General features: G+C 47.5%; 1 protein-coding gene across 2 annotated transcripts in view; it reads left to right on the forward strand.

The window, feature by feature from the left end:
• LOC113589297 (cadherin-4-like) overlaps nt 1–14,260 on the forward strand; it is a 297,607-nt gene that overhangs the window by 220,882 nt on the left and 62,465 nt on the right. For both annotated transcript variants that reach the window (XM_035522244.1, XM_035522245.1), the window contains one exon: nt 459–659. In XM_035522244.1, the coding sequence (XP_035378137.1) occupies nt 459–659 (201 nt within the window). The remainder of the gene's footprint in view (nt 1–458; nt 660–14,260) is intronic.

Here is a 14,260-nt window from a genome sequence, read left to right on the forward strand (position 1 = left end):
CCCTCACTAACACCACCTCCTAACACCCTCTCCCTCACTAACACCACCTCCTAACACCCTCTCCCTCACTAACACCATCTCCTAACACCACCTCCTAAGACCCTCTCCTAATACCATCTCCTCACTAACACCACCTCCTAACACCATCTCCTAACACCCTCTCCCTCACTAACACCATCTCCTAACACCATCTCCTAACACCATCTCCTCACTAACACCATCTCCTAACACCACCTCCTAACACCCTCTCCTAATACCATCTCCTCACTAACACCATCTCCTAACATCATCTCCTAACACCGTCTCCTCACTAACACCATCTCCTAACACCATCTCCCTCAGTAACACCATCTCCTAACACCATCTCCTAATACCATCTCCTCACTAACACCATCTCCTAACACCATCTCCTAACATCCTCTCCCTCAGTAACACCATCTTGTCTCTTTATGTCACAGCGAATGGCAGGTAATTCCACTGGAGAGGACGACACCGGGCCGCATCCCGACTCACAGCCCCTGCCTGTGCCTATCAGGTTTCCAAGGCAACACAACTCCAGTGACTCCACTGGTCTGAGGCGTCAGAAGCGAGACTGGGTCATCCCACCAATCAACGTGCCCGAAAACTCGCGAGGGCCCTTCCCCCAGATGCTCGTCAGCGTAAGTCGACGCCCCCTGTCCCATGTCTGTTCCCCTCCCCCCACTGTTTCCAAAGAAACCAGAGTCCCCTCCTCTTCCCTGATCATTCCCAACTGGATGGTGGTGAATTGATCTGGAAACAGCTGTGTGGAATTTAACATTTTCATGATGCGATGTGAGTGGAAGTGATAAAGCATTATTGATATCAGCCAGAGTTCGGTATGGGGTGGGCGTGTCATCTCCTCGCTCCCTGGCCCCTCCCTCTCTGTCAGGTCTGCTGATTGACACACTCAGCACTGCAGCCCTGTCGGGGGTGACATCGTGTCACAGCTAAAAGGTTCCTACCCCTCTGCTACTCCAGTAGTTTCTTTTCTTTTTTTTGGTCAAATGTCACATGTTCGCCACTTCCTTTTTGCTTCGTAGGTAAATCGCCTGGACGGAGCGATTTTCTGTCTTGCTCCCGCTTGTCCCTCGGGACGCTGGGAGAAAAAGCTTCCTGCCTTTGATGTGGAACGAACGAGCGCAAGGGAGAGGGCGAGAAAGAGGGATGAGTGATTTTTAAAGATCTATCAGGCTTCTGGGGTCCTCGTTAGAACCCAATATTGGTTCTTGAGAGAGAAAGCTCTCTGGTGTCCAAGGTCGGTCAGAAACCTCTGAAAAGGCAAGAAAGTGGAACAAAAATAAGGGATAGAGAGAAAGAGAGAGAGAGAGAGAGGAGGAAGAGAGGGAGCGGGTTAAAGAGAAATCAAAAGCAGTGTGCGGAAGGCTAGTTTACAGCCAGCGCAAATCCCCTCTGCTGGTGTAAACAGGGTGGCATGCGCAGCCGTGTTGAGCGTATCACTCCACCGGTCGCCCCCGACGGCGCGCACCACCCTGCGGACGCTTTAACGAGACCCCCGAGTGTCCTCCTGCTCTAGTCCACTGAGCACCTCCATTGAGCCTGTGATGCTGTTGAGATTACTGCCACGGTGTGAGGAGTTTGTGTTCGGCTGGCGGAGTGGAGGGTTTGTGAGTTACAGCCACTCCTGGTGGGTTTATGGGGGATTCGAGTGACAGATGGGGGCAAGTTTCAGTCTGATGTGTTAGGTGGTATTTTCTCTCCTTTATGTTTTCACTTGTTTTGCTGGATGCGCACCACAGAAATCCTTCCCCAGACAAATTTTATCCCAACATTTTGTTGTTGTTTTTGACAGATTTTCAGACAAATGTGAAGCAAATTTCCAGGTCGGGAGCTTGGAGGAGACTGAGTGTCGGCCCAGTTGGTCCGGCGGCGCGCAAGGGTAAACAAGTCGACCTGAAGGCCGGCGGTCTTGTAGCTTTGGAAGATCAGGGCTCACCTCGTGTTCCCGAACATGTTTGATTTTCACAAGCCGTAGACGAACCTGAGCCTTGTAGCAAGCGATTGTCTGCGATTGTGTGGCGTGTCCACAAAAAACAAGAAGACTTGTTTAAAAAATAGACATACGTCAAGTGTGAGATTGTCTCTCTGTGTTTTGTTTGTTTTGGTAGTGTGTTCGGTTATACACAGAGGAAGAACCTCCATGGAACAGCTCTACAGAGACACGTTCTGTGTCCAGCCTGAGGGTTGGATTGAACCCACTACTGACCAGCTATCTTCTTCATCCTCTCTTCTTATGTCACGTTTGAGTTTTTGGTGATTGGAAGGTGACTTTGTTGGGGTTTTTTTTATTGTTTTACCCATAGAGGTTTTCCATATATCTACTACTGGGTTTTACAGTCAGTGACTGCCAAAACTGTACAGTTCTGAGTTTAGTGACAGAAGATAGTGAAGTGGGAAATGTGGTGTCACGCCTTGCCCTGCTGAAGCCCACAATGGCTCGACATAGCTCGCAGCGCAGCGCACACATTACAGATGATCAACTACCCCCCTCACCCAATCACTCTGGCCAGCGGACAGCAACCACGTCAGATGGAGAGGAGAGAGAGACAGAAAAACCGCTCACCTTACCAAACATCAATGGCGGAATCTTTTCCTGCAGTAAACATTCAGCTCATGTTGTCTGAATTGGTCACCCTTTTGTTTAGGTAAATACACAGGAAATCAACCTACACATTAAGATACACTTAAAAGCGTACACCATACATAAAGACCGAAAAGGTGGGCACTTGGCAAGCCAGCATTCAGAACAGGTATGCGTTTGGATAAGGCCTCGTGTACTGTGTGAATAGGAGACCATTATGTAGTGTTTGAATTGATCATTACCTAGTGTTTGAATACAACCTCATCATGTGAGGTTTGAGTACGTCTTTATAAAATGTTTGAATAGCAGATCATAATTTAGATCATATGATATTTGTGTGAAGTATTTGAATATGAAGTGTTTATCGTTCTTTGCTTCGTCCTGCGAGGCTATATTACACCACCACTGCAGTGACACAGTTTAATTACACTGATAATTACAGTGGAACATACTGAGTAACAGCGTGTACATGTACAGTCACAATAAAGATTCTCTTCTGTTCTGTTCTATACTGTTATTATACCGTTCTATTCTATTCTACTCTACTCTATTCTATTCTACTCTATTCTATTCTATTCTACTCTACTCTATTCTATTCTATTCTACTCTATTCTATTCTATTCTACTCTATTCTATTCTACTCTATTCTACTCTATTCTATTCTATTCTATTCTATTATGCTCTATTCTGTTCTATTCTATTCTATGCCCTGACACTCTATACTCACACTGTATTTCCTCTGCCCACATAGGTACTCTTGACTTCCTCTATATAAATACAAAGTATCAACACATTAAGTGGAACTACTCAGAAGGTTCCACATTATGTGTTAATGTGCTGTAAGTGTAAAGCCATGCGAATAGGACGTCATTACGTAACACTCGAATAAGGCATTATTATATAGACTGTGATTTCAATGTAGCGTTTGAACATGACGTCCTAATGTAGTCCAGGGGTCTGAAAACCATGCTGGGTGCAGAGTTCCACAGGTGTGTGTTTGTGTGTGTGTGTGTGTGTGTGTGTCACCATCTGTCTTCTTTGGCCAAACAATGAAAAATGACGCATAAAAGCTATCAACTTTTTTATTCTTCTTTGTCTTTTGTAAGTGTTGATTGATCTGCACTCTTTTACAGTGATGGAGAGTCATTAATTCCTCTCTCTCTCTCTCTCTCTCTCTCTCTCTCTCTCTCTCTCTCTCTCTCTCTCTCTCTCTCTCTCTCTCTCTCTGGCAAATAAAGCCTGAATGCTGATTCAAATCCTAGCCAAAAAATCTTCCATCAGACTCTCCCCAACACCGTACCTCCGACAGACAGCCTGCTCTTGTGGAGCGGTGCCCCGGCCATGCCTAACAGCTTTCCCTCATTGTCTGTGGGATAATGGATGTTAGTTTAATATTCTGACATTCATAAGGCACTTGCGTGCTGGAAGAATTGGACTGCTTTGTAAACAAGCCACTCGCTGTGAATGCGATGTTTTGTGTAGCGCGCCTCCGTGTGCTGAGGCCATCTTCTTACACAACCCCGCACGGAAAACATTTTTATTGTCTCTTTTGTTATCGTATCCATCCTATTAAACCTGTCTGTTCCACCCGCGGTGTTGCTAAGACGTGTGTGTTCCGCGGCGGTCCTGGCTAAAGGAGAACAGCCTTTGATGGCAATGAATCGCAACGGCCACTTATACACCTGAACGGGCAGAAGGTGTTGCATGTGTCCATAATTACGCCTACAGTTGATCCAGACGGCTGTTTAAACGCCATCCCTATACCCGCGGATCGGCCGGACCCTGTCTCGCATCCTTTTATTAAAAAGACGTGGCTTCTGTTCTCTAACATCACCGACAGGAACGCCATCGCGGGAAGCTGTGCCGACGTCCCGACTGCCTCCGGACGTGTAAAAGTGCCAGCCGTGGTGCTTCCTGGGTAATTCTCACAAGCAGCTAGCAATTTTGCAAGGGAGAACGTTTTGATACCAACATTAATCCTCTAACTAGCTTCCCCATCTGTCCCCGGGGCCTCGTCAGGAAGTGCCAGGGACGATGTCCGCCGGAGCTGCGCGGAGTCGGCATTTTTTATATGCTTTTGCCCTTTTTTAACAAAAGGTGTTAAAGTCCATCACTCATGCTAACGTGGACGTACTCCAACGGAACTTATCCAGAATGAAATAAACACATCTCTTGGGAATTCCATTTAATTTTGAAAGTTGAAAGTGTAGAAAGTGTCCAGTGGCGTGTTAAATATTTTAGCGTCTTCTTTTTACGATTCCCGTCCGGGTCAGAGTGGCCCTGATGCCGGACCGTCCCCGGCCCGATGACGTCGCGAGGATGTTGACCTCAGACGTTCACATTCCGTCTTTGGATCAGGCTTAAGATCTGGATTCATGCTCGCTGTCCCGTTTCATCGTGGGATTGTGGACACAAGTTCCCATGCCAGTGGAAATTCAGACAGGATTTTGGCATTTGGCAGCAAGAAGCCGACGAGCACGGTACGACGGTTACGGTGTGTGATGGACGTTCAGTGGACTTCTCAGAGCAGAGACGCCTCGTCTGGACCGGTACCTTACACAAGCGGACCAGTACATTACACCACAGATCAGGAGTGCTGGGCAGATCTTCTTAGTTTGGACTGAAGATGGAGGCTGGAACACACTTTTTAATGAGCTTCCTAAAGATTTTCATTGGGGTTTGTGACCACGTGGCCGGCCGAGGCGGCGGGGTGGTGTCAGCCTGCATCTGTGACTCACAGGGGTCTGCACTCATCCCCTGTCGGCAGGTCAGAAGCGGAGAGGCTGGGGTCAGCGGTGGGTGAGGCGGTGCAGACCTGTGTTATAGAGGTTAAAGGGCATTTCCTGCTGGATCTCTAGCAGATAAGACGGATAAGAAGAGGCTCACGGTTTGGTTCTGGATGACGACAGAGCGGCAGAGACAGAGGACCCAGTCGCAGCTCAGGGATGGAGACGCTCACACCACGGTCCGCGCTGCACGGCGCGGCGCCTGCGTCAGCTCTTCCGCTAAAGGTCAACACCTCCGTGACATTGGTCGGCTGATTCGGAGCAGGGAACAAACGCAGGAAACCCGAGGCCGCTGACCCCGCTCAGCAAAAGCCATGCGAGATGGTCACAGTGACTGCAGCCATGATCACATCTCCTGGTTTGTTTGTAGACTAAAAAATTCCTGCCAGCATTCCCGAACCGACGCACCACCATGCCGCTGCTTGAGTCCAAAAGGGAAATGAGTGGCAGATAAACGGCGATTTTTCCTCGTTTCCGCGGTGTAACAGCAGCGTGCATAACCCTGTAGTAGTTATCGCTCCCTCACCAGGGGTGGTTGGCCAGAATCCTGGACCACGGTCTGCTCGGGTAAGACACTCTTTGGCGCGACAGATTACTAAAATCGGCTTTTCCGCGGAGCTTTGAACCGAGCCGCTGCGTGGAGGCACCGGAAGGCAAAACGGACCCCTCGGTGCAGGAGGTCTCGTTAAATCCCCTCTCCTACAAACCGGGAATGTTCTCCGGTCACACTCCTCAACGCTGGTCCCCGGGATGGAGAGTGACCCCGGCTGGACAGGAGCCACGTATGGGTAACGGACCCAGTGCGAAGGTCGGATTGAATGCGAGAGAGAGGGACAGAGAGAGAGAGAAGGAGGTGTAGGCGTTGTGTGGTGTGATGAGCAGACCCCAGACACACTCTTATGATGGATTAAACCCTCACTGCCACTGTGTTCACTGATGATAGACTTCCATGAGCCTCTAGATCCATCTCCCTCCCGCTGGGCCTAATGAAGCTCTTTGGCGTCTGTTTCTTTTGCCTGTGCCAAAATAGCCGCGCTGGAAATCTGCTGCTTCGTACCGCCACATCGTCCGTAGTGCGACGTGTGTTCAAACAAGAGCTGTGATGAGGAGGGCCAGAGAGAGAGAGAGACAGAGAGAGAGGGAGAGGGAGAGAGGGAGAGGGAGAGAGAGAGAGACAGAGAGAGAGATAGAGAGAGAGAGAGAGGGAGAGAGAGAGAGACAGAGAGGGAGAGAGGGAGAGGGAGAGAGGGAGAGACAGAGAGAGAGAGAGAGAGGGAGAGGGAGACAGAGAGAGACAGAGAGAGAGAGAGAGGGAGAGAGGGAGAGGGAGAGAGAGAGAGAGAGGGAGAGAGAGAGGGAGAGAGGGAGAGGGAGAGAGAGAGAGAGAGACAGAGAGAGAGGGAGGAAATCTTGCCTAAACAAACCCAAAACCAAACCAAAAGGAATTTGCGGAGCATGTGTTCTTTTTGCTTTTTTTTGCGCTTGCATCGTGTGGCTGTTTGCTTTTGTTCTGTTTGCTTGTTTGTTTATTCTTTTTTTCGCTCCATCAGTCTCTTGTCTGAACAGTGTACTGGAAACCAAAGACAGAAACCACAGTGGTGTCAACTCCTCAGAGCCGGCCCGGATTACGGCTCTTCCGCTGGGAAGCCGCTAGTCTTTCCGTGGAATGTTTAAATGTGTTGGGGTTTGGCTAAATAAGGATTAATCTGTTTTCCTTTGAACACACTTGGCTCGTGGGATGACAGCGGACTGTTATATGGAGTCAGACGGTATATAATTCATAGCCTGGTGCGTGAGTAGACAAGTCTGGACTCTTCCATGCCAGTGTTTGGCAGCTCACCACAGACTTGGGAAGACTTGGAAACCAGAGAGAGAGGAGAGACCAGACCCAGTCCATCGGAAGCTCAAAAAAGATCCCTGACAACACCTGAGGCCACAAAGGAGTCTACTCTCTCTCTCTCTCTCTCTCTCTCTCTCTCTCTCTCTCGAGATCACCTCTTCATGTGCAAGGCCAAAAACAACCTCGGTAGCAGTTCAGTGCTGCCGACTCGTTTTTTTTTCCACATCTGTCCTTTCCCGTGGTTTGTCTGAAGTCTTCCGTTTTATGACGAGCTGGTAATAAGACTTTAAGATTATATAGTCCGGTTTTTTATGTTTATCAAATCCGTTCTTGTGCACGTGAAGCTGCACGTGTGTTCTGAAAGTGAGCTCCTGCCGTGGTGCTCCTACCTTCAGGTCCTGCTGGTTTTCCTGGTTCCTTTGCTGTCCTTGTGCAGGATTCACTTGGCAGTGTTTGGATTCCCACTGGCAGGGTTGTGTGTTTGGATCTCCGCATTCTGGCACTGAGCCAACTCATGTTTATTTAATGAGAATAACCCACAGAAGGTGTGTGTGTGTGTGTGTGTGTGTGTGTGTGTGTGTGTGTGTGTGTGTGTGTGTGTGTGTGTGTGTGTGTGTGTGTGTGTGTGTGTGTGTGTGTGTGTGTGTGTGCGTGTGGGTGCGTGTGGATGCGTGCGTGCGTATATGTGTCTGTACATGCATGCGTATGTGTGTTCAGGACATGCATATAATTTTAAATTTCAGTTCATTAATATGAAAATATCTCAATATATTTTTTAAGGCTGTAGTAAGGAAGACTCCTGGCCGAGGGGAAGATATTCATATTCCTACATGTTCCTTCATATTCTGATATATTATATTAGATATATATGTAATATTCCTATATAATCCTGCATGTTTCTTGTTTGTCACATCACTCCTCCAGTGGTTTAAAGGCACGCAAAAAGCAAACATTTCAGGCGGTGCTGAAACAGCATTTGCTGAGCTCTGACTCCACTGAGTGCCAAGTCTCATCATGTCTCATCTCGTCTCATCTCAGGGCCCTTTAGTGTAATCATATGGAACCAGGGCTGTCAGGCCACTCCCCCTCGCTACACCTAGGCCACTCCCCCTCTCCATTCATTCAGTACAGCTATCTGTCTGTCTGCTTGTCAATCTATCTGTCTGTCTGTCTATCCGTCTGTCTGTCTATCCATCTGTCTGCCTAACAAACTGCGTAACTCTCTAACTGAAGGGCAAACATGGAAAACTCCCGTGACAGACACTCGATTAAGGACAGCCTAAGACAATTTAAATGTGAAGAACTGTGCAGACACTTCCAAGCGTTCCTCGGTGCTCTTACTCGGAAGCACTTCATCTGAGCCGAGGCAGGTGGGAATGTGGCTATAATTTAGACCGGAGGAGGCGGGCCGGCTCAGGATCAGAGGTGGACATAAGACGCTTTGAAGTGGACAGACACCAACACACTGCTAGCAGTAATCAGAACCTTTCAGTGGACTCCATTACACAGCCTGGCCTGGCCGATTACTCAAATCAAAGCCTATACACACACACACACACACACACACACTTCAGCAAGTAACTACAGTGTATCGTAATTAAAGATGCGTAGGTAGTGAAAACTGCAGTAAATTCACACGTTTCAGAATATGCTTACACAGCTGTCGAAGTGTTCCCAGTTTGGGAGCTGGCACTGAAGAACACAGAGCATCCAGAGAAACAGGACATTTTGGACAGGGGTCCTTCATCGGCCGCGCGAGCACCGTGCTTCTGAATTAGTAGGAGGAGTCCATTTATACATGAAAACGTGGATGATAAAATTCTGAATGTGGTTCATTTTCGAGCCAGTGGTACTGATCCACATTAATCAGGGTCTTCTCCACTGGAGTCGCTGTCTCGCGAGCGTCGATCAGCCAACAGATGCATTAGTGCCCTAAACATGTCTAAAGCAGTGAACATCACATTAGACGCAGCTCTTATGAACACTCTGTACGAATGAAGGAAAAAGTCAAACATTTCTGCTTTACCCAATACAATTAACTTGATCGATGTAATTGTTCCCCATTTATCTAACATTTGTTTATCCTGTGCTATTACAGAGGATAAACAATTTAAATCAACCAATTTTAATCAAAATAATGTAACTGTATTCTGAATCTGACTGATTGTGATTTATGTTTACTTTGCAATTTTTTTTTTGTTACACTTGACCTGTCCACTTAGTGTGAATTAGTGCTGGCATTTGAATTAGAAAAAAACATTAAAAAAAAACAGAAATAGTAACATTTAAGAGAGAGAGAGAGAGAGAGCGCGAGAGAGGGAGAGAGAGCGAGAGGGAGAGAGAGAGAGAGAGAGGGGGAGAGAGAGAGAGAGAGAGAGAGAGGGAGAGAGAGAGTGAGAGAGAGAGAGAGAGAGAGAGAGAGAGTGATATCCTCCTTGTCTTTCATATGGCTGTTCAGCGTTTAGCTTCCTGCTTGGTGCCTGTGTGACAGGCGTCTGCCAGCGTAGTCACACTAAAGTCCCTCAGTAATAACAGTCCATCTACTACAAAACTCCGCATCCCACACGAGCATGACAGGACCATGCAGACGGATCATTTTCAGGATGTCCCTTCTGTGTTTATCTCTCACTCACATTCATTCCTCTCTCCTGTCATCTGCCTAGCCAAGACAACTCTCTCTCCCTCTCTCTCTCTCTCTCTCTCTCTCTCTCTCTCTCTCTCCCTCTCTCTCTCTCACTCTCTCTCAAATGGAGCAATATTTCTGTGTGCTCTGCAGGACTGGAGGTGAGAATTTGAGGATAGGGGAGAGGGGACGAGTTACGCTGGGGACGGTTTGTCCGGAGCTGACGTGCTGTTGGGGACCCTCGAGCTGGGGGCTCCATATCAGCTCCGGAACAGCAGGCGTGTGGGAGGAGTGTTGCAGGTGTGTGGGAGGAGTTTGGGAGGCGTGTGGGAGGGGTGCGGGAGAGAGGTATGATGCAATCTCCGTGGAAACTGCCGTGCTTTGTGCAATGGGTTGCGTGTACCACCAGCGCTGAGGTAAACGCCCATGTGAACAGAGAAACGTGACCAACGCTGCTCTGCCGAAAAAAAAAGATGCTCCTGCGATTTTCCAAAACCACTCCGGTGATTGTGATGTCTGAGATCTCGCTGCAGCCTCCGGGCCGTGCCGCGACTCTCCGCTTGCACGGCAGTAATGACCGGCTGCATTACCGAGGCTCTATCGTGCGGAGGCGAGGCAGCAAAACGAATGTTCCTTTCAGTTCCCCGAGGAGCGTTCTAACAAGAGTCAGCTTGCGTCTCGCAGAAATGAGATCAGCAGGCGTGCGGAGAGGAAGTCATTCCCCCTCCTATATGGAAATCGTCTAACATCTCGTTGAGAAAGTACACAAATAAATGTGATTCATTATTTCATAAACACCGCCTCCTGTAGCGGGGCGGGGCTGGGGATAATTGGGGCGGAGAACGCAAACAGTGACGGACAGGACAAGGACCCCGAGGATGGAGTCAGCAGGGAGTTATTACATGTGAAGACATGGCAACCCGAGAGCTGAAGATGGGGGGTTATTTATTTGGTTATTTCTCTTCTTCTTCTCCCTGTTTTGTTCGCTTCCCGTTTCCTGGAGGAAGGGTCCGCGCGGCGGACAGACATAGGAGCCGCGTCTTAGAGGTCTGATCGTGTCTCCCGCGTCGTTCAGAGAGACGGGGCCCAGGGTGCATAGAAAGATAATGGATTCTACTGTAGGTTAGAAGACTTAATGGTGATTACCCACAATGCCCAGCGGCTGTGTCCGTGGGACGGCAGGGAGAGAGTGAGAGATGAAAGCAGACAAAGTGATGAGGATGGCGCTAAAATAAAGACTCAAACGAAACGGTTGCGTAATCGAACGTTTCTACGGGGGAGAAGAAGACGATGGGTTGATTTCTCGCATCTGTTACAGAACTCAGGCGTTTACTGCAGTATTGTTTCGCGAGGACAAAGCTGTTCGCTTTCTGTCACCAAGAAAAGTGCGTAAATCCTCACGCGCGTGTCCACATATGTGTGTGCGGCACAGTCTCTTCTAATAATGGGCTAATGTTCATTCACCTTTTCAAACACTGCCATCCTCGCATTTGGCCAAAGCGTTTGAGCGTGTTGTTATATGTGTATGTTGTGTGTGCGTGCGTGCATGCATGCATGTGTGTTGTGTTTGTCTGTGTGGTGTGTGTGTGTGTGTATGTGTGTGTTTATGTGTGTGTTGTGTTGTGTGCGTGTGTGTGTCTGTTGTGTTGTGTGTGTGTGTGTGTTTATGTGTGTGTGTGTGTTTATGTGTGTGTTGTGTTGTGTGCGTGTGTGTGTCTGTTGTGTTGTGTGTGTGTGTGTTTATGTGTGTGTTGTGTTGTGTGTGTGTGTTTATGTGTGTGTTTATGTGTGTGTTGTGTTGTGTGTTTATGTGTGTGTTGTGTTGTGTGTGTGTGTTTATGTGTGTGTTGTGTTGTGTGTGTGTTTATGTGTGTGTTGTGTGTGTGTGTGTGTGTGTGTTTATGTGTGTGTTGTGTTGTGTGTGTGTGTTTATGTGTGTGTTGTGTTGTGTGTGTGTGTGTGTGTGTGTGTGTGTGTTTATGTGTGTGTTGTGTTGTGTGTGTGTGTTTATGTGTGTGTTGTGTTGTGTGTGTGTGTGTGTGTTTATGTGTGTGTTGTGTTGTGTGCGTGTGTGTGTCTGTTGTGTTGTGTGTGTGTGTGTGTGTGTGTGTGTGTGTGTGTGTGTGTGTGCGCGCTTGTGTGCGTGCGTGCGTGTGTGTGTGTGTCCGTATGTCCTATCTGTTAGTCTCGCTGACAGCTGTCGGCCTTCAGTTTGGCTTGTCCAGGTGTGTCCATGGAAACGGTGTAAGTTGCCAGTGTTACTCCACCAACAGAAGGTCCACCTCTGCATCTCTCCTCGTGTAGAGATGTTTTGGCAGGGACCCTAGAGTGGTTTGATCAGCCAGCCAGTGGACGTCAAACTCAGTCTCTTCTACACACACACACTTCACACACACACACACACACACACACACACACATGCACCCCCCCTCCCTGAAACACATGTATACGCACTAATATTATAACAAACTCAGTAACATACACACAGACACAAACACACGCGCAGGTGTGTACACAAACGCACACATGCACACACATACAAAACATGTTCAAAGGCTGTACTGTACATACAACCACATTATTAGAACAGACTGTGCTGTAGAAACCTCTACTGTTATCAGACATGCAAGTATGGTGCATACAGCTACTAGCTCTGTTATTAGACGTCCCAGGTCCCCCTGCGGGCCGTGAGCGTAGCTGCTGGTGGATCACGGGGTTGTGCTGGCACCAGTTTAGCAAAAAGGCTGGAATGTGGAATGTACCATTAAACTTGTACTACATGCCACACTACACCTTCAGTAACATTTTATGTTACATCTGCTCAGTGTATTTTATCCAGCAGTAACATTAGTTACAGTATATTATGTCCAGCCGTAATGTTAATTACAGTATATTATGTCCAGCAGTGACATTAGTTACAGTATATTATGTCCAGCAGTGACATTAGTTACAGTATATTATGTCCAGCCGTAATGTTAATTACAGTATATTATGTCCAGCAGTGACATTAGTTACAGTATATTATGTCCAGCAGTGACATTAGTTACAGTATATTATGTCCAAACGTAATGTTAATTACAGTATATTATGTCCAGCAGTGACATTAGTTACAGTATATTATGTCCAGCCGTAATGTTAATTACAGTATATTATGTCCAGCAGTGACATTAGTTACAGTATATTATGTCCAGCAGTAATGTTAATTACAGTATATTATGTCCAGCAGTGACATTAGTTACAGTATATTATGTCCAGCCGTAATGTTAATTACAGTATATTATGTCCAGCAGTGACATTAGTTACAGTATATTATGTCCAGCAGTAATATGTTAAAATGCAAGTGTAGACACAATATAAAGTCACTAATACACAGTGTGTAAAGGCATAAGATTCAATGTCTTTTTCTACATTGTTCCATTAAGAACTGTTTCTGCATCTGGAGATGAGCCCCATTATGGCTATTTCCTGCAGAATGTTGTCTACACAGCAAGGCTTCCCTTTTGTCCGGTTTGGCCCGTGCTGACTGCTCGTTTGAGTGCACTTTATCAGACCTGCTGCTTGGGAAAACAAAGGGGCTTTGGACTCCTGAGAAACAGAACAGTCATCACTTGCATTAAACAGCTGAACCAGCTGACCTTCCATTGGCCCTCATTTGCTCTCAACTAGCCAATGGGGAGAGATTTTTTAGCCGTGGGCTATAGCTGGGCTCTGCCTGAGTTCTCCTCCCTCCCTCCCTCCCTCCCTCTCTCTCTCTCTCTCTCTCTCTCTCTCTCTCTCTCACCCTCTCCTCCTTTCTCCCTCTCTCCATTTTAATTTCTTCACTCATTCAATTTTCAGTTTCAGTTTAAATAAGCTTTATTGGCATGCATAACGGTGAGCGGTGAGGAGGCAGATGCGTGTGTGGAGAAGAGCGAGATCTTCCAGGGTCACAGAGCCAACACGGAGAGCGCGAAGATACATAACAAACAAAACAAGGGCTGGGATAACGAAGGCTAGGAAACACAAACCAAAAGCACAGGAAGGCAAACAGGGGAAGCAGGCCAGAACAAAGACGCCAGGAACAACTCGGAGAAACGTACGTACATTCAGCCAGATGCAGGTTTACAGACAATCAGACATTCATTGAACAGCAGAGACACAGGGCACCAGACAGGGTTTAAATGCATGAACTAATTAACAAAAGCAGACACAGGTGAAAGGAATAACAGGCGTGGAAAACCAGACGAGCGGGGAGAAAACTAAACCAAGGAACGGAACAGCCAGGAAGTAAAGGAAAACAGACGTGACATGGAAACCATGGAAACAGACGCCAGGAAGATGGCCATTCGTGACAGCATATATATATATATTGTTAGGACCCTGTCTTGGCTGGGAGGCCATAACGGTTTGAG

Source organism: Electrophorus electricus, chromosome 24, assembly GCF_013358815.1.
Source record: "Electrophorus electricus isolate fEleEle1 chromosome 24, fEleEle1.pri, whole genome shotgun sequence".
NCBI lineage: Eukaryota > Metazoa > Chordata > Actinopteri > Gymnotiformes > Gymnotidae > Electrophorus > Electrophorus electricus.